Here is a 23710-nt window from a genome sequence, read left to right on the forward strand (position 1 = left end):
AAGCAACACAATTTATATTTATTTCATATCATGAGGGTGCGTGTGTATATATATATGAGGGTGCATGTGTGTGTGTGTGTGTGTGTGTGTGTATGAGTGTGCGTGCGTGTGTGTATATGAGGGTGCATGTGTGTGTATGAGGGTGCGTGTGTGTATATGAGGGTGCGTGTGTGTGTATGAGGGTGCGTGTGCGTGTATGAGGGTGCGTGTGTATATATATGAGGGTGCATGTGTGTATGAGGGTGCATGTGCATATGGGGGTGCATGTGCGTGATTTTCTCACCAGCTGTCAGTGTCAGGCTGAGCATGGAGAAGATGGAGAAGAGCAGCAGGAAGGAGACGCAGCAGGTCTTACGTGTGAAATACATCCTGCTTCCTTTTCCCATCAGGACAATAAGACTGAGATAAAGATAACCAGCTGACTGACTAGAACATCACTCAGCTCACTCACTCACACACACACACACACACACACACACACACACACACACACACACACACACAGCTAATCAGCTAGCAAGACTGCAGTCCAGGGCTCAAAACATCTCTCACTCACTCACTCACTCACTCACTCACTCACTCACTCACTCACTCACTCACTCACACACACACACACACACACACACACACACACACACACACAGCTAGCTAGCTAGCTAGTGTCAAGTGCAGCTAGTTCGCAAAAACAATACTAGCACGCTAACTAAACATTAGCATGAAGCTCGCACAAGTTCCGTTTCCGGTCTATCAGACCCCCCCCCCAGGCTTCAGTCAGAGCACATTAAAGGACAAACTTCATTCCGGATTAACTTCTCCACAAAGGACTTCACGCGGTTCCGCTTAAACCCGAGCCCAGAGTTCACCCCGCCGAACCGCTCGCTGGTACAAAGCTCGGATCTGATCCCTACTGGCCGGTCGTAGGCGGTTCCTCCACCCGTACTCCGAAAAAACCTCGCTACTATTGGATGTCCAGAGAGAGAGGAAGACTCTCATCCAATCAGATAGCAGAACATGGAGAATACTGACCTATCAGAATGCAAGAGGCGGGGTCAGGCAGAATGTGGTTAGGTTTTATAACTCGTTTCCGGGTTTTACTGTTCCACTAATGGCGGAGTGCAACGACAAATAAGTCAGCAAATAGGAGACGTTCACGAAGGCGACTTCTGTCCAATCAGAGACGCACACACACATCCTGGTGACGTGCGCGACACCTGCAGTAAACAAATCAGCTCACTGGCGCCTCAGTGAATCCCCCCGTCTCAGTCTGTCTGTCTGTCCTCTGCCTGACTCTTTTCACATGCTCTCTGTCTTTATCTTTCTTTGTCTCTCTTTCTCTCTCTCCGAACCAGTTTAGCTGTTAATTAACAAACAAACATGTCTCTCAGTCTGTCTCTCTCTGTCTGTCTGACTGTTTGTCTCTCTTTATGAATAATATTGTTTGTGTGTTAATAAACAGCTAAACTGGTTCACATTGGTGCAGTAGGTAAACGGGTCCTGTTTAAAGTATTGGCCCCCCTCTACCTGTACCCCTTTATTATTATTAGCTCTGCCTGTCCTACAGGGTGCAGTACAATGCAAATATACACTTGTTATGAACCCTGACTGATTTGGTGCTGTTTTCGAGCTCAGTATATTTAAACACCAAAATCCTGTGTGGAATCAAAAATCCTGATATTTTTGCTCAACTCATTTCTGCATTTGAACTGCGTTTCACAGGGTAAAAAGACCTGAACTGTGTTTTGAGATGTGGAGAAAGAAATACATTTACAGATGTAAATGTTATATATTTATTTGTGCATAATGTGTACAAAAGAAAACTTAGACATCCTGGATGGATCAGAGTGGTCAGAATCCTTGTATTCATACTCAATACTTTTGCACACCCGAAAATTGAGCTGTACATTTATTTGATGTTGAAATTGTTAATTGAATAACTCAATTGCTGCAATGGAAGTAAAAGTGGTTGTGAAACAAACCATCAGTTTACCAATGAACTGATTTAAATGGTTACCTAGTGACCCGGTACACTTGGTGTGTGTGTAGTTGTACCAAATCGTACTAATGCACGCATGTAACCTGTCAACGTTTCAATGCTGCGGCTTGTGCAACACGTTTTTTTTTTCTTTTCCGATATTTATAGGAGTCTCAAGTGTCACAGGTAAAGCTGCGGCTCAGCAGATCCGAGCTCCATAACCGAAAGTTTGTTTAATGGCATCAAAGTAATATCTCTGCCATCCCTGCTTCATTCTCTCCTCCTCACTGCAGGGAACGCCTTTAGCCTCCAGCGACACTTCCGTCTCACCGCCTCGGGCTGTGAAGTGTAGCGTGACCGTGGAGAAGTGTCCTGAAAAAATCATACAACAAATAACACATCATAACGACTAAAACGTAATCCGTGGAAAGCTGCATCTTCTCTTTCAGATGCATAAAACCATGAATTAGATTAAACTCTTCCTCAAAAATACAGCAAGAGCACAGATTCTACAATTCTGTGCAAAGTTTTTACCTCACGATTTTTTATATTGGGGCGTTAGAAGGGTCTTCTATCATTCCATTTTTGCAGTTTTTACAAATAAACAAAGTTAAATCTAATATTTTAAACCGAAATCACTTCAATCTTAATGATAAGCTTTAAACATGGAAAATATCTCATATTAAAAGGCATTTTTATAGTTATACACTATATGCCCTAAACTATTCCAGCCATATGGTTCCTCCCAAACTTTTCCCACAAGGTTGAAGGCACACAAGTGTGTAGGACGTCTTTGGATGTGGTAGCATGTAATTCACTTGAACTAGAAGACCCAAACCTGTTCCAGCATTACTATGCACAAAGCCATTTCCATGAATCCCCCCTCGGCCTATTATAATTCCACTGCAAGGTGTACAAACTTTTGCCCCAACCGGTACACTAATACATTTTCTTGCGTACACACACCTGCAGGCCAAGATGAAAACCTCCACCTCATGACAACCTTCTGGTTTGGGACCTGTGAAGAAAAAGATTGAAAAAAATATAAATAAAATAATACATCTGAAAATCGAGATTTGAGTTAAACGTTTGACTCAACTAAAAGAAAGGTATATGTCTGAAAAAAAATGTTTTAGCGAAATATGTGAGGCAAATATTGTGAGAGAAATACGTGAAGTAAAATTGGGCCACAAAATTAATCAGAGAAATATGCGAGGTAAAATTGTAAGGCAGAGTTACTGAGTAAAACTAGTGAGTAAAATGTGAATGTGAGGTAAAAATGTGAAGTAAAATGTTTGAGAGAAAAAATGTGAGGTAAAAGTTTGAGGCAGAAGTTGTGAGAGAAATGTGTGAGGTAGAAGCTGTCAGAAAAGCATGTTAGGTACAACTGTGATTCAAAAGGTGTGAGAGAAATATTTGAGGTAAAATTGTGAGGCAGAGGTTGTGAGAAATATGTTAGGTAAAATTATGAGAAAAATGTGAGTAAAACATGTGAGGCAAAAGCTGCAAGAGAAATATGTGAGGTATAACTGTGACGATAAAGTTCTGAGTGAAACAATACGAGGTAAAATGCAAGGCAAAAACCATGAGAGAAATAAGTGAGGTAAAAATTAGGCAAAAGTTGCGAGAGAAATATGTGAGGTAAAATCACAGAGCAGAAGTGAGGCAAAAGTATCAAATATGTGAGGTAAAAGTGTGGAGCAAAAATTGGGGGAAAAAAAATTGGGGAAAATTGTGAGATAGAAATTGAAAGGGAAAAGTTGCAAGATATATCTGTGAAGTAAACATGTGAGGCAAAAAAATAAATGTTAGTTAAAAGTGTGAGGGTAAAGATGTTAGTGAAATGTGAGAGACAAAAGATGTAAAAGATCTATGTGAGGTAAAATTTGTATGAGAAATACGTTAAGTAAAAGCCGAGATAAATATTTGAGGTAAAATTGTGAGGTAATGATGTAAGAGACATATGTGAGATACGTGAGAATGCTGTGCGAGAAGTATTTGTGGCAAAAGTGTGAGGTAAAAGTTGTAAGAGAAGTATATGCAGCAAATGTGTTAGGTAAATGTAAAAGGATTATGTGAGGTAAACGTTGTGGAAGGATTATGTGAGGTAAACCTTGTGGTAGGATTATGTGAGGCATAATTTGTCAAAAAAAATATTTGAGGGAAAATTTATGCAATAAATGTGTGAGGTAAAATTCAGAGGCAAAGGTTCTAAGAGAAATATGAGAGGTAAAAGTGTGAGGTAAAGATTTGTGAGAGAAATGTGGAAGGTAAAGATTAGGTGTGAAAAACTGTGAGAAAATATTTGAGATACAGTCGTAAGATAAAAATGTGAGGCAAAAGTTGTGAGGTAAAAGTGTGAGGTAAAGTAAGAGTTGTGATAGAAATATTCTAGGTAAAGTTTTGAGGTAGAATTTTTCAGGTAAAATAAGTATTTTCAGTCCTCACAAGTTCACCAAACTCCCCGTGCACATTTCCCTCCAGCAGCCGGAACTGTCCTCCTCGCACTCCATCCACACAGGCAGCGAGGTGTGTGAACGCCTGAACCATCTACAAACATTCAACAAAACCATTTAAGAAACTCGTCCACCAAAAATACCAGCAGGTCAATGAAAAACTCAGCAATGACAAAGGTACATTTTGTCTGATAGCAGGATATTTGACCCCAAAACCTACTTGCCTCTGCCCAGACCTACAACCTAGATGTAGATGTCAGTCATCTATTTAATATTTTGTATTAAATCTATATATCTTATAAAGTATATTATTTGTTTTATTAATATTATTATCATATTGATTTTTTGTAAACCAGAATATCAGGTTGCATGTTTGTAATAACACACAGTTCTGTCCCTATGATCATACACACGTTTACAGAGTTCATTGAACACTATAGATGTAAAAAAATAAGGATAATTTTTCTGAATGAAAGGAGGAAGCCTGAGAGAAAAAAACCTCTGACCTCTTGGTTGAGGAAGACTCTGTAAAGCTCCTCAGGTGAAGTGAGGAACGTCTCGCTCAGACTAAACGAGGCCGTCGGGATTTTTACTCCAGAGATGGGTGATTTTGAAGCAGTGGAGGAGCCACTCTGTGGATGACCGAGACATTGTAGTTTTCTTTATACACTTAAAGCTCTATCATCATGAGGCCAAAATGTTTGCAGTTATTTAACAATCAATTGTTTAACATAAAGTGAGATAAAGTCTCACACAGTGAGAACCTACTTGGTTCTTCTTCTCCATTTTGACATTAGTGTGAGTTGGTGTACTGTCCCCCGGAGCTGAAGGCAGAATCATGCCCTGAGAAAACTCTACAAACATTAAACCAATATTGAACACCACATAATCAAGATCGCATTAATAAATTCATAAAAAAAAGCGATGGTTTAAATGTTCTAAATGCGTATTTCACCCTTCTTCATGTGGGTCACGTAGCCCTGAAGCGCCAGTTTCACTTCCTTCTCTCCCTCCTTCTTCATGAGGGCAGTTAGAGGTGTAGTAGGTTGGTCTTTACATGCTGTGATGCAGATCTGTACATAGAATCACACATCATGTTTATGTTCCTGCTGGTGAAGTGAAATGAGTAGCGGTGAAAGTTTTTTTTTATGACTCTGAGTCAAGTCACACTCTTTCACTCTGACTCTGAAGAGATTTCTACTGACTCGGAGTCTAAGAAGAATTTTACTGACTCTGAATCCAAGCAGATTTTCACTGACATTGAATCATTAGATTTCTACTGACTCTGAGTCTCAAGAAATGTTTACTGCCTCAGAGTCAATATATTTCTACAGACCCTCAGTCTCCATGGATTGGCTCTGAGTCTTCACCACTGTTTTACCACTGAGTCTGATTCAAGTCACAAATCTTTCACTAAATCAGACTTTTTTCCTGACTCGAGTCACAAGTCAGTAAATGGCTTATATGATACAGATTTAAAAGTAGATGCTATAATCCTTTATTGACTCACATCCAGGTCATCCATGTCATTTTCATCTGAGAGGTTCATCACCTCCACTTTCCCCTTGTACTTAATCCCTTTTTTTGAGGTTCCTGAAAGAAAACGGAGATAAAGAAATCAAGTTTCATATTGCTGTCCAAAGTACAATCCCATCACCTGGGTGTTGCAGTGTGAACATACCGGTCCAGGAAGCAGTAATGGTCCACTCATAGAAGAAGATGAGTTTGCCTTTACGGTTGTTAATTGATGCCTCGCCCTCAATCTTAGAAACGTCCGTGATTTGGCAAAAACCATCTTCATTTTCCACATGGACTCTAAGGAGAAGATCATTCAGGATCTCCTGGGACCAGGATGAGACATCACGTTCTGTCCTGTATTGAGGTTTAATAATGAAATAACTGAAATCAGTCAATTCTAGAAGTTTTGAGACCCCGCATGAAACGATGCCAAAGAAGAACTCCTCCAAAGAGAATCTGGAGGTGTAGATGTTGTGTTCAGAAGGTGTTGATTAATTCTCTTGATTATAATTCCCTGCTGTTTCTATAGCAACAGCTCACTTTTTGAGGACGTAAAGGAACAGCCGTTTATAGCTGCTATAATATAAATAAGAATAGGAAGTAACTGCAGATGGCAAAGATGATGTGATAAAAGTATGATGTATTGTTTTGTAACTGTGGTGTAAGAGGATTAAAACACTGCAGTGTGTTTATCAGAGTTCTTGGTATGAAGAACGACCTTCTACATGAAACATGTTTCTGAATATACAGAAATCCTGGGGGACACAGAGTTCTCCTCATCTCATGCTCTGTACTCAACTATCTGACCATCTGCTTCTCCTGTCTCCACATGACACGTTTCTATTAATGGCCTCCAGGAACAGAGGAACAGAATTCCAGAGGCTTCTCTGGCTAGCATGGGGACGGCGGGTGTACAGCGGGGGGAGGAGATCGCTCAACATACCGAGCTTTACTGAAACTGAATAAAATGGTTATAAAGCATAAATACGAGGACACTGAGGAGGATTTGATTCCTAAACATCTGATTTACATCCTGAGGAGACATTCTGACTGGATGCTTTTTTACACCCGAATAATTTTTCTCAGTAAATATATTCCTAAAGGTGCTACTATTGACATTACCAAGGTGTCACACAAGAAACACTTTATGATGGGTAAAAGCAAAGAGCGCTCTCGAGACCTTCACAACATTATTGTTGCAAAACATACTGATAGCATTGGTTACAGAATAATTTCTACACTTCTGAATGTTCTAGTGAGCACTGGGGCCATAATCCTGAAGTGGAAAGAACATAAGTTTACCATAAACTGTCTAGGTGATATGACCAGGTGCTCCTCACAAGATTTCAGACAGAAGAGTAAAAACAGTTACATCAGAAGAGTTGTCCAAGAGTCACGGACCACTTGTGGAAATTTTCAGAAAGAAATTGTCAGGTACAATTGTTTCAAAGGAAACAATAATTAATGCATTTCACCACCAAGACTTCATTTCTGAAGAAAAAGCATGTTGAAGCTCATTTAACGTTTGCTGCACAACATTTGGACAAACCTGTGAAATACTCGGAGAATAAAGTCTGGTCAGATGAGAGCAAAATTGAACTCTTTGGATGCCATAATACACACCATGTTTGGAAGACAAAAGGCACTGAACATCACCCCAAAACCACCAGACCAACAGTGAAGTCTCCTCACTATTGTTAGGTCATGTCCCTAAATCCCTCAAGTTAGCAGTTATTAAGCCCCTCATTAAAAAACCTAATCTGGATCCAAGCACGCTATCGAATTACAGACCAATTTCAAATCTCCCATTTATGTCTAAGATTTTAGAAAAGATTGTCGCTGCCCAGCTATGTAACCACTTGCAGGAGAACAATATCTTTGAAGAGTTTCAGTCAGGTTTTAGGCCCCATCATAGCACAGAAACTGCTCTAGTTAAAATCACTAACGACATGTTTTTAGCTTCAGACCAAGGCTACATCTCCCTATTAGTTTTACTAGATCTTAGTGCTGCGTTCGACACTATAGATCATGATCTTCTCCTCGATCGCTTACAGAATTACATCGGTATTCAGGGACAGGCATTAAGCTGGTTTAAATCCTACCTGTCCAATCGTTACCATTTCGTAGATTTAAATGGAGAGCTATCCAGGATAATGCTAGTAAATTATGGCGTGCCACAAGGGTCAGTTCTGGGACCCCTGCTTTTTACAATATACATGCTTCCATTAGGAAATATTATTAGAAGGCATGGAATTAGCTTCCATTGTTATGCTGATGATACCCAGCTATATATTTCATCTAAACCAGGCGATACAGCTCAATTAGCTCGCATAACTGAGTGTGTTGAAGAAATAAGAGATTGGATGACCCATAACTTTCTGCTATTAAATTCTGATAAAACGGAGATTTTGCTCATCGGCCCAAAAAATAGTACACAGAAGCTCCAGCATCTCAGCCTGCATTTAGACGGTTGTTCTGTAACTACTAGTTCAACGGTAAAAGACCTGGGAGTTATTTTAGACAGCAACTTATCTTTCAAAAATCACATCAATCAAGTTACAAAAACAGCCTTCTTTCACCTTAGAAATATTTCTAAGCTAAGAAATATGTTATCTATATCTGATGCAGAGAAGCTCGTCCATGCGTTTATGACCTCTAGAATAGACTACTGTAATGCATTACTAGGTGGATGTCCTGCATCATTAATAAACAAGCTTCAGTTAGTTCAGAATGCAGCAGCAAGAGTTCTTACTAGGTCAAGAAAATACGATCATATAACCCCAATCTTATCGTCCCTACATTGGCTTCCTATCAAGTTTCGAATAGACTACAAACTACTGCTACTCACTTATAAAGCACTAAATGGTTTGGCTCCCATGTATCTATCCAGTCTCTTAACACGCTACAATCCGTCACGCTCCCTGAGATCTCAAAACTCTGGGCTTCTAGTAGTTCCTAGAATAGCAAAGTCCACTAAAGGCGGTAGAGCATTTTCACATTTAGCTCCTAAACTCTGGAATAGTCTTCCTGACAGTGTTCGGGGTTCAGATACACTCTCCCAGTTTAAGTGCAGATTAAAAACATATCTTTTTAGCAAAGCCTACACATAACACACATCACACACATCACATCATAACCTTGTGCTCCAGAACATCTGATCACATGCACATTATCAACTTGTGCTGTTAATATCATGAACAGCAGCTACGCTAATTCCTCTCCACTGCTTCTCTTTCTCTCCCCATCCCGAGGCATCCTGAGGTTTGGCCAGCTCCAGTCACGTCCCACCTCGTGAAGATTATGGACCTATGGATGATCATGGAGAAGTAGATGCCGAGTGTTTAAAGGCCCTGGCATGGAGAAGCTGATGCTGGATCTATGATGATCACAAATTGTTCTGTATTGTTGAAAGATTTATGACCAAACTTTTGATGTCACCCATATGAGGATGGGTTCCCCTTTGAGTCTGGTTCCTCTCAAGGTTTCTTCCTCATATCATCTAAGGGAGTTTTTCCTTGCCACTGTCGCCACGGCTGCAACACCAAACGCACACCATTCACCTTCACTGTTGTTTTCTGTAAAGCTGCTTTGAGACAATGTCTGTTGTGAAAAGCGCTATACAAATAAACTTGACTTGACTTGACTTGAAGTTTGGAGGTGGGAACATCATGGTGTGGGGCTGTTTTCCAGCATACGGTACTGGCAAACTTCATATAATTGAAGGGAAGATGAATGGAAAAATGTACCGAGACATTCTTGATAAAAAATCTGCTGCCGTCTACCAGGACGATGAAGATGAAACGTGGGTGCACATCAATTGGTTTCAGAGAAAAAAAAAAATAAAGCTCCTAGAATGGTCCAGCCAATCACCTGACTGTAATCCAGTCGAAAATCTACAGAGAGAACTAAAGTTTTTGTGTGGAAGAACGAGCCATAATCAAACCTGAACAATGCAAGTAACCAGTTTCTTCATGCAGGAGGCATCTTAAAGCCGTCTTTACCAAAGGCTTTTGTACAAAGTATTAAATGCATTTCAGTAGCGTGTTCAATGTTTTTCCCCTGTGTCATGCCACATTTTTACACATTACATTTATGGACATCTCTGTTTGATTTCTTTGCAATTCTTTGGTTGTTACCAACATCTGGTGAAAATTTCATGTTAATAGCAGCTTTAAAACATATTTACTGAGAAAAATGGTGACATGTTCAATACTTCTGTATATGTGTATATACTGTATACACACACACACACACACACACACACACACACACACACACACACACATATATATATATATATATATATATATATATATATATATATATATATATATATATATATATATATATATAAGATATGTTATACAAGAATGTATATATATACAAGAATGTTATAAATTATAAATATAAAAAACTTTTTGTTAGTGTAATAAACACACACACACACACACACACACACACATACACATACACACACATGCATGCTGCATAAGAGCTGTCTTGGCATTCACACACACACACACACACACACACACACACACACACACACACACTTTATATCTGGTAATTAGTAACATTTGATGAATAAACTGCAGATATTTTTAGTAAACGTGTTCACACTAACACACCAGGATTAAACCCCCACCAGTGCCAGTTGTTCACATTTGTAGCGTCCGCTCTTTCCTCCACGATCCAGCGCGGATCTCCGTGTCCCCACTTCGCCATGACTCCCTCCCTCAGTCTGTCACTGCTCCTCGGGCAGCGCTGCTGCTGACTCCGCCTCACCTCCTCACCTCCGACCTCGGCTTTAATTTCACCCCAGCCGCAAGTAACTGCCCAAATCAACCACTTTACACCCGAGTTATAATACTAAACCTCTCAAACAGATCAGTCAAACCAGCCAAAGTCTCCAGCTGAGGTATTTATGCTCCTGAGCACAGAAAATAAACGTGAAAATAAACCACTCACATCTTATATAACAACAAATAGAGAAATAACCAAACTATAAACATTTCAACATTCATAAGAAATCACTTTTCATTTTAAACCAATTTATTGTTGAGCTCTTTTAACAATGGACATTGTCTCCAAGCATCTCTACAGAGATAAAGAGGTTATAAAGTTTAATAGAATGGATAATTTTAGTGCCTGTTCATCCTGATTATTTGAATTTAATCCCTAATAAGTGAGCCAGTGGCGACTGTGGTGAAAGAAAAACTTCCTGAGACTTCATGGATAAGAAACCTTGAGAGGAACCAGACTCAAAAGGGAAGCCATCATCATCTTCAACACAATGTCCATTATTACAGTTTCATCATAGTTAAGGTTCAGTGATGATTAAATGCAGAACTTTTTCATGCAACCTGTGTTCCTGAGTACACTGTTGATATCAGTAGTAGACTGAAGGGAAGTAAATGTTATTCATTACTGTACTTTTTCGTGTATCTCTACTTTACTGAAGTATTTCCATGTGGGGAAACTTCAACTTCACTACATTTCAAACTCAAATATTTAACTTTTTACTCGACTACATATAGTGAAATCAGTCGTTCCTTTTAGTTACGAGGATAAAAACGTAACTGGTGAAACACACAGCGAGTCACCAATCAGGATCGAGCGCACGCTCTGTTTTACACGTGTTCTGATCGGCGCTTGGTGTATCTACTGATCACCAACATACAGTTCAGCATCAGTTCAACATCAAGCAGAACATTTAGAGAGGAATAAATGATGAAGAATCTCCAGACTCGAACTCACCACCACACACGTGACCTCGTTTACAAACATTTATTTGAAGGTTTTGGGTTCATGATAATTGCAATAGAAATCAATCAGTGTTTGAGTCATTAATCTCATTCTATTAATAGATCAGTGTGCTGTGAGTCACATTTGAGTCTTTTCACATAAACTGAGGTGATTAAAGAATCTTGTAACTAAAATGATAATAGGAACAATATAGTTATAATTAATCAATACTTTAGATACTTAAATCCATTTGAAGGCAACAACTTTTGTACTTTTACTCAAGTGAAAGTTTAAAGGAAGCACTTTTAGTGGAGACATTTTTTTTTTAGAGTCGATCTACTTTAACTCAACTACAAGATTCATCCACCACTGATTATTAATTATAGTCCAAATCCATCTTCTAAGTTCTTAAGTTGCTCAGGAACGTCATGAATCAAACCTTCAGTGGTCTAGTGGAGTCCATGCCTCTATTAGACTAGATTAAATTTATTTATAAACATTGCTACCTGCATTTCATTGGCTCTGTATTTGTACTCTGCACAATGACTAAGTTGAATCCACTCTAATCTACTGTGAAGTTCTCTATGTGAGTATCTCTATACTCATAATGGAATATAGGGATACAGTTGGGATTCAGCCACTACACAAACAGCTTGAAATTCACTCACCTTAACTCAGGTTTTAGCACAACATTGTAAACATCCTCATAATAACAAGCTTTCATTTTAAGATCCATCCCAAACTGCCCATCTCACTGAATGTACAATACTCAGGACTAGGGGCAGAACAGTACACAAAGTCACGGTTCGGTTCAATTTCAGTACAGTTAGGAGAAAGAAATCCAACATAAAATTGCTTGTCATTTCTTTTATGAATGTCTTTTATTATTATTAACATTTGTGAACATCAACATGTTACATTAAAAAAAATTTTTTTTTTAAATACAATGGTTTAAATAAATAAAATATATCAAAATTAAATAAAATCATTCAAATGAACGCAATACACTTTTTATTAAACTGATTAAATTGCGTGTGATTAAATTAAATGATGAAACTGATGAAGTTAAATCAGTGAAAAAGTGGAATTTAATAGTTTACATTTGTTAGACCCCATTTGAGTAATACAGATGTGTGTAAGTGTGTTTTTTAAACATGTTCTATTAACTGTTCAGCTTATTTCCGCATACGTGAACTATCTTGTGTTTCTTAAATGCATACATGCATTTTTTATTCATTAAATGTATTTATTCATAAATGAGTTCATTCCTTCGATCCTTCATTCATTCACTTCCTCAATATACGGAATTGTCAGGAATTTCTCCTTTTAAAAGGAATTCTTGAAACTTTACATAAAACGCAAAAAAAAATCCTTTTCTTCTTCTTGTTCTTAGGTGAAGAGTCTGGGTTTGTCCCTGATGAGCGGCCGGTGGCGACTGTGGTGAAGTAAAAACTTCCTGAGATGGCATAAGGATGATACCTTGAGAGGAACCAGACTCAAGAGGGAAACCATCCTCATCTGGGTTGCACCAAATGTCTATTTATTACAGATAAACGATGTTTGGGGGGGGACACTGATGGTAATCAGAAGCAAACTAGTCCTGAGTCAATGGAAACTGTACACAGCAGACTGTTGACTTTAACTACAGTCCAATCCATCCTCAAAGCTCCTGTTCTTACTCCGGAATTTCATGGAACCACCCAAGGCATTGAAGAGAAACCGTCCCCAGATGCACCGAGTGGCCTTCATATACATCGTGCATTGATTGTTGTAAATCTCTTCTGTTTGCGTTTCCTCACAAACTCCTTCATAATCTTTAGTTGGTCCAGAACTCAGCTGCCCGTATTATTACTAGAACCTCCTCCATCGAGCAGCTCTTGCACCTTCGAATCACTTCTTTATATTCCTCATCAGTTTCCCCTGTTGTACCTTATTTTTGTTTAGTCACTGTGGGCTCTAGGGCATTTAACTGGGCTGCTCTTCATCTTTGGAATTCTCTTCCACAATCTATTTGAGAAAGGACTATTCTATTCGGTATATGATCTCACACAAACATCTGCAGCTCATCTTCTGTCGACACTTAACAGTGGACTTAATGTTCACAGCACCCCCTGCTGGATCTCTCCATCACTCGCACCTCTGTTAACTGTATCAGTAGGCAGTCTTTGTTCACCCTTGCTGAACCAGTGACGGTTTCCAAAGTATCTCATTTTAAAGAGTGAAAAGGAAACAATTCTAGATATAGACTGAATTATCGGGTTATTTTGACATTTAGATAATCATATATATATATATATATATATATATATATATATATATATATATATATATATATATATATATATATATATATATATATACATATCCCCATTTATAGCATTTGACAGATTTTAGAATTTGGATTGCTCTCTGCAAAACCACAAAATTCACAGTTCAATTATTGTGCATTTAAGTTCAGATTTCAAACGGCATGACTCGAAGGTCATATACCGCTCCTGTGTGAATGACCTGGTGAGTCTGGAGCTCGTTTTGTTGAACGAAACTCTTTCCACACTCTGAACAGTGATAGCGTTTCTCTCCTGTGTGAATGCGTTGGTGTCGTTGGAGACTGCTGTGATGGGCAAACGTCATTCCACACTGTGAGCAGTGATGAGGCTTTTCTCCTGTGTGAGTGACTTGGTGCGCTTTGAAAGTGCTCTGGCGATTAAAACTCTTCCCACACTGTGAGCACTGATAAGGCTTCTCTCCTGTGTGAACTTGTTGGTGTCGTTTAAAACTACTGGGATGCCCAAAACTTTTTCCACAGTCTGAGCAGTGATACGGTTTCTCTCCTGTGTGAATGACCTGGTGAGTCTGGAGATCGCCTCGTTGAATAAAACTCTTCCCACAATCTGAACAGTGATAGGGCTTCTCTCCTGTGTGGACACGTTGATGTTGTTTGAGAATACTCTGTCTGGCGAAACTCTTCCCACACTCTGAGCACTGATACGGTTTCTCTCCGGTATGAACACGTTGGTGAGTCTGGAGGTTACTTTGTTGAATGAAACTCTTCCCACACTCTGAGCAGTAATACGGTCTCTCTCCTGTGTGAATGTGCTGGTGAGTCTGGAGGTGACTCTGTTGTTTAAATCTCTTCCCACACTCTGAGCAGTGATAGGGTTTTTCTCCATTATGAATGCGCTGGTGTCTTTGGAGATTGCTGTGCTGGGCGAAACCTTTCCCACACTCTGAGCAGTGATGTGGCCTCTCACCTGTGTGACTGCGCAGGTGTATCTGGAGATCGCTCTGTCGAACAAAACTCTTCTCACACTCTGAGCAGTGATGGCGTTTCTCTCCTGTGTGAATGCGCAGGTGTCTTTTGAGATTCTTCTGGCCAGTAAAACTCTTCTCACAATGAAAGCACTGGTAGATGTCTTGCTCAATACTGGGGCTACTTGCTGGCAGAACATTCTGATACATCGTCTCTCCTGAATTTATCAGTCTCTCATATTCCTTGGAGTGGCAGCCTGTGATAAAAGTATTACAAGCGAGAAAGGGTTTGAGTTTTTAACCACTCTAAATTACCAGATCAAACTAACAACAGACGTGAAGAAGGCCTTAGGGCTGTGATGGATCCCCAGGAAGAACAAGTGGCCAACGGTCCCATTTACTGCTAGTATTATCATGTGTCTTCTCAATCAGATTGTAAGTGGTCAGGGCCAGGTACAAGTTCTAATGCGTCTTGAAACAGAAACACATTGACAAGGTGGGTCAAAACAGCTAAAAACTATTTTGAGTAGCACATTCCACATCAACACCAAATGTCCTGCAACTCCTTACTCACGACAAAAGACCCCTACCCCCATCGCCACCGATCAGACAACACTTTACCCATGGCAACTTTTACTGCACAATAAACTGGAAATAAGTGGAAGGACCTGTTACTTAGCCCATCTCAGTGGAACTTTCTGTCAAACAGACCACAAGCAGAAAGGATGGACAGACACCCTCAGCACTTGAGGCCCCCAGGGATTATGTTTTTAGCCCCCTCTGTACTCATTGTACACTTATGACATTGTGTGGCCACTTCCATCTCTACCACCATTGTCAAGTTTGCTGATAACCCAAGATGACCCAAGCTAGTCTTGCAATTTGTGCACTGAACATGTGGTTTTAGCAGATACAACAAGGTAACAATCAAAACATTTATCTTCACTCACAATGAGATATAAAGAAATAGAAAGAATAGAAGTGCAACAGTGTCAGTGATACTTTACCCCACTCTGGTGTTGTGCAGGGAAAGTCTTCTTCTTCAGACTCTTCCTCTTTTATAAGTTTGATATGAAATTCACTCATTAGGTCTATGGTGTCCATAGAGCCTGATGTTTCTCCACCTGAAATTCAACCAAGTACATCTAAACTCATGTAAACGTCTAAAGAACAGTAGGAGGAATACACTCTGCTGTCTTACAGAGATAGTCTTCATTTTCAGGTTCTTCTTTTTTTAAATATTTCTGTTCATCCACGAGGTTAATGTGTCCCTCAGGGTCTGGTGTTTCTTCACCTGGAATTTCACCATCTAAATTTAAAAGCATACAAATCGCACAATCTGGAAATCAGTGATCTGAAGCCGTGTTGCTGAGATAAGCTTTGAATCCACCATGACCATGACCAGGATAAGCAGTGACACAGGTTTGTATTTGTCCTTTTGACTTACAGACATAGCCTTCATCGTCAGGTTCAGCCTTCTTTACGTGTGTTTGTTCATCCACAGTGTTGATGAGATACACAGAGCCTGATATTCCTCCATCTGAATCTGCAGAAGTTTCCGTCTGTGCATCAGAACAAAACTAGTGTGAGTAATAATGGAAGTCACTGCATGGGCTCAATAACACATCCAGAAATCATAGTCTGTGTACACAGTTTGCTATGTCACTCACATTAAGAGCTATTGTGCAAAGAAGAAGGCATGCGTGAACATGATCCAGAAAGACCTCCATCCCCTCTGAGCCAAAGCTCATTTCAAATTAACAGAGACAAAGTGGAAAACTGTTCTGTGGTCAGATCCAAAATTTGTATTTCTTTTAGCAAACCATGGACACCACAAAGAGGAGAGGGACCGTTAGGCTTGTCATTAGTTCCTGTGGAATAGGCGGCTTGCACATTTTAAAAAGCTCCATCAATGCTGAAAGTATATACAGGTTTTAGAGCAAAAATCACTTCCATTGCATATTTAAACAATGCTAACTGCAAACTGCATCTATTACAGTTTCAAGACTTCATAGTGGAAGAGTCCCAGGGACTGAACTGGCCTGCCTGCAGTCTAGACCTTTCACCAATTAAAAATATTTGGTGCATTATGAAATGAAAAACACAACAAAGGACACCCAGAACTGTTGAGCAGCTAGAATCCTGTATCAGACACATATGAGACAACATTCCTATACCAAACCTTTAGCAACTGGTCTCCTCAACTCCCGGATTTGTATAAAAAGTGTAACGCTTCACAGTGGTAAACATGGCCCTCTTTTGTGAGATCTCTTGAAGCCATCAAATTCAAAATTACCCTTTTTTCAATAAAAATTTTATATATTCTTACTCAAAACATTAGATAAATTTTTTTTATTGAATAGAATATGGATTTATGACACTTGGAAATCATTGCATTCTGTTTCACATTGTGCACCGTCACAACATTCTCGGAATTGGGGTTGTAACGATTTTAATAAAATTATTTTAATTTAATGAAGTCAGGCACATGATTTATGAATGAAAGTGGTCACCATTATTTAGACCTTCAGGAAATTTTGCACAAGTAGCAAATCAACACTATACACAATTTGGCCAAAGGTGTTGGGACACATGACTTTTCCAGCTAAATGTGGTTCTTTACCAGAAGTAGGAAGTAGGAACTAGGAAACTGAAATCTGTTCCAGCATGACAATGCCCCTTTGCACAATAACGGCTCCAGGAACAATGTGGTAATGTTGCTTATTCTTTTCTCCCACCAGGCTGGACAGGTAATTGTCCTGTAGCTAGAGCCATAAGACAAATGAATTTAGCCACTACTGCTGATCTACTACACCAAAAGACCAAGGGAATACAGACTCGTACCATCACATACAAAACCTGTGATTCATTAAGTGCAAAATGCAGCAGTAAGAGTCCTTACCAAAACCAGAAAATGTGATCACATTACACCTGTTTTAATCAGTCGATCAATTAAATCTTACATCGATTACAAAATACTGCTACTACTGACCGATAAAGCACTGCATCTGAGCGAGATTTTGTACCATTATGATCCCCCACATCTATTTTTAATAAAAAGGTGCAGGCTGTTTGTTATGAAAACTACAGCAGGGGGCAGATCATTTATCTTACAAAGCCCCACAGTCTTCCAACTAGTGTTCGGGACTCAGAGACAGTCTCGGTGTTCAAGTCTAGACTAAAAACACATTTGCTTATTCAAGCCTTTAGTCGGTAGGTGTTTGTGAGATAAAGGAACTGATCTGGAGGGATCATGGATATAGAGTGTTTTGGTAAACTAGAATAACCGTATGCCGTCGTCCCCCCACTCTCGCGTTCACTCAGGTTTGTTGACAGTGGTGTGGTGGCGTCTCTTATCTCAGAGATCCCTCATGTCTGTTACCTTCTGACTCTCCCTTTAAATTAGCTGCCAGAGCGAGTCTTGCCAGAGTCCCTACTTACACCTTGCTCACACTGTGCAGTGTCTATAAACATTTATGGAACAAGGAGAATGCTTAATAATTCATATTTCTCTCATCCTGTCAACCTCTCTCTCTCTCTCTCTCTGCTCCTGAGGTACCAGTGACCAGTGTTACGGTCCCTTTCCTCTCTTCAGATCTGCTAATAATGGATGAAGTACTCTTCGTTTGGAGGTCACTCTGTGGAGCTATGGATGGTGTCAACACTCTGCTACAATGGTTCAGGACCACAGGCTGCATTTAACTGCCAATCACTGCACACCTTACCAATGATGAACTGCAATAAATGGACATTCAGTGTTGAGGATGAGGTTCCCTTTTGAGCCTGGTTCCTCTCATGTTTTCTTCCTCTTGAAGTCTCTGGTAGATTTTCTTGTCCATATGCAAACTTCGCTAAAGAATTTTAAGACCATATTTAACATCAAATAATTTTAAGGTGCAACTACAACATGCGTTCTTTACAATCTCTGATACATACTGCTCGTCCAAAAATAAAGTCCCACACTCCTTTAGCTTCGATTACGGCACGCATTCGCCGCGGCATCGTTTTGATGAGCTTCTGCAATGTCACAACATTTATTCCCGTCCAGAGTTGCAGTAAATTTTCACCAAGATGTTGTATTAATGACGGGAAAGTCTGCATTCAGTCGTCTCCAGCACATCCCAAAGATTCTTAAAAGGGTTAAGGTCTGGACTCTGTGGTGTTCAATCTCACCATCATGCTCCCTGAACCTGAACTCTTTCACAATTTAAGCCGAATAAATCCTCACACATTGTCATCTTGGAATCCATTGATGGAGTAACCTTCATTATTTTCTTCAGTATATTCAGCTAGTCAGCTGACCTCATTTTTAGGGCACATAACATTGCTGAACGAGACCTGACTGACTGCAGCATCCCCAGATCACAGTGCTGCCCCCACAGGCTCGTACAGCAGGCATAGTCATGATGGGTGTATCAGTTCATCTGCCTCTCTTCTTACCCTGATGCACCAGCACTCTGGAACAGGGTTAATCTGGACTCATCAGACCACATGACCTTCTACTTCTCCAGAGTCCAGTCTTTATGCTCCCTAGCTAATTAAAGCCTTTTTCCCGATTATCCTCACTGATAAGACTTAAGGCTACACAGCTGTTTAGTCCCAATCCCTTGAGTCCCCTTCACATTGTGTGTGGAAATGCTCTTAATTTCACTATTAAACATAGCCGTGAGTTCTACTGAGTATTTTTTTTATAATTTAATTTCACCAAAAGTTTAAGTTAAGACTTTTTTCGACCACATTTCTTCCTCGAAGACGGCGGTTCCTCACTGTCCTTCCAGTTTTTAATAATGCGTTGGACAGTTCTTAACCCAGTTTCAGCAATGTCCTTAGATGTTTTCTTTGCTTGGTGCAGGCTAATAATTTTACCCTTCTGAAACAGATTAACGTCTTTTCCACGACCACAGCACATGTCTTCCGACATGGTTGTTTAAGAAAGAGAAGCTACTTACTGCATCAGTTGGGGTTAAATAACTTGTTGCCAGCTAAAACATAATCATCCATGCAGTAATTATCCAATGGGAGGCTCTGACCTCTTTGCTTTTGTTAAATGGTGGTGACTGTGGATACATTTGAAAACCTCAGACTGTGAAAACTATTACTTTTTTAGTCACAGTCACGACGTTTCAAAAAGCCAGACAGTAAATAAACACCAGGAGGAAATGATGCGGGTTGAATCGTCATACCTTCAGCTCATGCTCAGTACAGGGACGTGAGTGTTTTCAGACGTTTTAGCCATTTTCAAAAAACGTTTTTAAATGTATCCGGATAAGTGCAGATGTAGCTTTAGTTTTATATCAAATATTTGTTACAAATTCTTAATTTTGCATTTTTCGAATAACGAATACGGCATTAGTATGAAAACGACCCCCCGCCCAATACTCATCCAGACATGGAGATCATTTAAATCAAATTCCATACTTTTCCAAAATGTGTAGGATCCGTGCCCCTGAAACCTGCTGAATACTCACCTGGTCCCCTGATTGATTATTTTAATCGAGCGTTATTCTTTCAGAATTAAAGAAGGCACTGTTAGCTAATATTCCCAATCACTTATCCAAGTCATTCCAGCGGGAGCAGTTTACCCAGTGTGTGTGCGACTTCTTATATTTCCTTGCATATTGTCTTGCTGGGACCAAGAACAGTACGGCCATGTTCTGAAAAGTAACTCAACGCTCCCATAGTCGTCATGGAGGTCTGTACATGCATTCTGTTCATCAATAAACTGGATATCTTTCATACACGTCCTGGTGTCTGTGTGACTGATATTCCTGGATCCATATCGGAGAGACCAAACAAGAACGAGTGGGATGAGACTTTGAGTCACTGCTAGTTCAGAGATGAACCTAAAAAAACATCTTCCCAGAAGAATGGAGGTTATTATAACATGTGGAAATGTGGAATGCAATGAGGTGGTGAAAAATTGGCACATCTTTTACGCTCACGTACAGTGTAGGCAGGGGTGTACGATAAATATCGTCTACAATAATACCGTCAGTTTTAACGATGTGCGATTTGACCTTATGGAGAAGATCACAAAACCCAAACAAAACAAGTCTACGGAGTGAACTCACATCATCTGATGAAGAAAATGTAAACATTTATATCATTTCGTATAATCGATCAATATCATACGACAATCTGTTCAAATATATTTCTTTATGTTGTAATATTATAAAATACTGTTCTCTGTTTCTCATTATTGTAACTGACTGTTTAATTTTAACCATTTGAAATAAAAAAAATGCCCATAAAAGGTCTAGAAAATTTTTACTTATTGGAAGAAGATTAGTTTGTGTCCCTCACAGAGAATATGAAGAATATCAAGAACTTTAGGAGGCAGCTGTCCACTGACCTCCTCAATTTACCAGCACAACAGCGCCCTCTGCTGAATAGCATCTAATTATCGTTATCGATCAAATCAAAAAAATGTAAATATGGAGATATAATTTTTTGGTCGATATCGCACACCCCTGAGTGTAGGTACCAGGTGTTACCTGTGAGACAGCAGGAGTATGTGGAGCTTCTCTGCAGGAACATGGGTGGACCTCTGCTGACTCCATTAGAAGGTCCTGGAAAAGGAGCTCAAATCATACATGAAGATTTCATTATGAATGAAAATCATCACATTCCTTTAATTAGATAAAATATCCTAGTAATATCGATTAAATTAATCTTGTAAAGTGTAAAATAAATCAGTAAATAAATCCAGTTTATAAAATACCCTGTGTTTACGGGTTAGCAGCTCCACCAGGGTTACTGAGACCCAATCCCAAATCTCTCCTCTTTCACTAGGTAGTGAACTACACAGGGTGACTACACCACTCTATCTCTCCCGTCATGTAGTGCACTTCGAAGTGAACAGGAAGACATTCAGGATTTAGCCTCTAACTGTTAGCAGAACAGCTCAGCTGGATGAACTTACCTCAGGAATGACAGGAGAACGCAGTGAAGATCCTGAAATACAGACACTCGGTGAAATCTGCGACTGTAAAACACTTTCAGAAAGATTTTTCACCCTAAAGATGATCAGGTCTGTGAGAAACCTGTTCACTCAGAAATGGACAAAAAAAAAAAACCTGCAGCTCCTCCCTCTGCTTAAAGAGATATTAATGTTAAAGCGCCGCCTGCTGGAGGAGTCTGGTATTAATATCAGATCAGTAAAACTCACGTTACTGACCACCAAGAACTCAGACACAGGGTGGGGATAGAGGGAGGAGGAACAAGACACTGGAAAAATCTCTGCAGTTATTTACCAATATTGAGATAAAGTCTCACACAGTGAGAACCTACTGGGTTCTTCTCCATTTTAACATTAGTGTTAAGTCTTGCAAATAGTTGGTGTACTGTCCCCTGGAGCTGTAGGCAGAATCATACCCTGAGAAAATATTACCAACATTAAACCAATATTAAACACCACATAATCAAGATCTCATTAATAAAATCTTATTTCATTAAAAAAACGATGGTTTGAATGTTCTAAATGCGTATTTCACCCTTCTTCATGTGGGTCACGTAGCCCTGAAGCGCCAGTTTCCCTTCCTTCTCTCCCTCCTTCTTCATGAGGGCAGTTAAAGGTGTAGTGGGTTGGTCTTTACATGCTGTGATGCAGATGCAGATGAGGGGTGTGTGTGAAGAGTGTGTGTGTGAGGAGTGTTTGAAGAGTGTGTGTGAGGAGTGTGTGTAGGGGTGTGTGTGAGAAGTGTGTGTGAGGGGTGTGAGTGAGGAGTGTGTGAAGAGTGTGTGTGAGGGGTGTGTAGGGGTGTGTGTGAGGAGTATGTGTGGGGAGTGTGTGTATGTGAGGAGTGTGTGTGAAGTGTGTGATTTCTACTAAAAAATAGTAACTAGTTACAGTTACTTGTTACTTCATTCAAAAAGAAACTCCGTTACTTTGTTGAAAGTAACTTTTTAGTTACTTTTTTAAAGAAAGTTCTTTAATGTTCCCATTAATGCCCTTTTATGCGTTATGGTCTACAAACACAAAACTGACTTAAACACAAAGTAATTTTTAAACACTATTTTATTAAAGTCAGAGCAGCACAAACTGAATATATCACAAGGATTTCTGAAATAAATAACAAAACAAGCTGAATAATAGATTCACAATCAAACACCAAAGTGGCTTCTGCTGTTGTGTTGAGCTCCTAAACATGTTCCTTTCACAGCTGAAGTATGAAAACTATCAACAATGTAGAACAGAACCCCGGGTTAGCTTCTAGCTTCTAGCTCCTCAGGCATGGAGTTTCTGGAGGAGCTTCGACATATTGGAGTTGCTGTTTATCGCAGTAGATACGAGCTTCGAACCAGAAACACACAGCTTACATTTGACTTAAAAGTTTTTGTCTTTATTCTCAACTAAAGTGAAATAATGAGAATATTTCCACTTTGAGAAACTCGTCTTGCTCTCGCCTCGACTCGCCATTACTGCCGCACAGACCTGAATAAACGGAGACACGCCTACAGCGCGTCTTCTTCCTGTTTACAGTGGTTCATCCACCAATCCTACAATGCGTCTCTGCTGTAAGCAGGTCAGACTGTAGTCTACACTTCAGCCCAAATTCATTCATTTATAAAAGTCACGGATGGGGAGAGGGAGATGGTCTTTCCTCAGACTTCTCAGAAGGTAGAGACGCTGCTGGACTTTCTTGGTGATGGAGCTGGTGTTGAGTGACCAGGTGAGGTTATCCACCAGATGAACACCAAAGAATTTAGTGCTCTTGACGATCTCCACTGAGGATCCATCGATGTTCAGTGAAGATTGTTTGCTCTGTGC

At 39.7% G+C, this 23710-nt stretch overlaps 3 protein-coding genes across 7 annotated transcripts in view; all 3 read right to left on the reverse strand.

Moving 5' to 3' along the window:
• sel1l (SEL1L adaptor subunit of SYVN1 ubiquitin ligase) overlaps positions 1–909 on the reverse strand; it is a 13689-nt gene extending 12780 nt beyond the window's left edge. Inside the window, exons 1-2 of one of the 3 annotated variants that reach the window (XM_083561799.1) lie at positions 589–899; positions 284–547 (exon numbers count right to left, since the gene is read on the reverse strand). In XM_083561799.1, the coding sequence (XP_083417925.1) occupies positions 284–386 (103 nt within the window). In that variant the 5' untranslated portion in view covers positions 387–547; positions 589–899. Of the gene's footprint in view, positions 1–283 lie in introns of all 3 variants that reach the window. The other 2 variants (XM_083561800.1, XM_083561798.1) reach the window with 2 other exon arrangements.
• Positions 910–1773: 864 nt separating this feature from the next.
• Positions 1774–10852, reverse strand: ahsa1a (AHA1, activator of heat shock protein ATPase homolog 1a). Its single transcript, XM_083562757.1, has 9 exons — positions 10592–10852; positions 6110–6300; positions 5939–6021; positions 5384–5501; positions 5197–5282; positions 4935–5060; positions 4421–4522; positions 2939–2990; positions 1774–2344 (listed from the first exon to the last, which is right to left on the reverse strand). Exons 1-9 carry the CDS (start codon positions 10669–10671, stop codon positions 2172–2174), a joined length of 1011 nt encoding a protein of 336 aa, XP_083418883.1. The 5' UTR covers positions 10672–10852; the 3' UTR covers positions 1774–2171.
• A 3182-nt stretch (positions 10853–14034) lies between these two features.
• LOC310737916 (uncharacterized protein) lies at positions 14035–21920 on the reverse strand (the record flags this gene model as incomplete). Of its 3 annotated transcripts, none has more annotated exons than XM_083562681.1 (6): positions 14035–15197; positions 15948–16064; positions 16142–16249; positions 16388–16502; positions 21435–21509; positions 21863–21920. In XM_083562681.1, 5 exons carry the CDS (start codon positions 21498–21500, stop codon positions 14146–14148), a joined length of 1458 nt encoding a protein of 485 aa, XP_083418807.1. In that variant the 3' UTR covers positions 14035–14145. The 3 variants fall into 3 exon arrangements, with proteins under 3 accessions (XP_083418807.1, XP_083418805.1, XP_083418806.1); XM_083562679.1 differs by lacking the exon at positions 21863–21920 and adding an exon at positions 16611–19997 and having other exon boundaries at positions 21435–21521; XM_083562680.1 differs by lacking the exons at positions 21435–21509; positions 21863–21920 and adding an exon at positions 20523–20591.
• Between the last annotated feature and the right edge of the window lie 1790 nt (positions 21921–23710).

The sequence above is a fragment of the Silurus aristotelis genome, assembly GCF_946808225.1.
Source record: "Silurus aristotelis genome assembly, chromosome: 15".
Lineage (NCBI taxonomy): Eukaryota > Metazoa > Chordata > Actinopteri > Siluriformes > Siluridae > Silurus > Silurus aristotelis.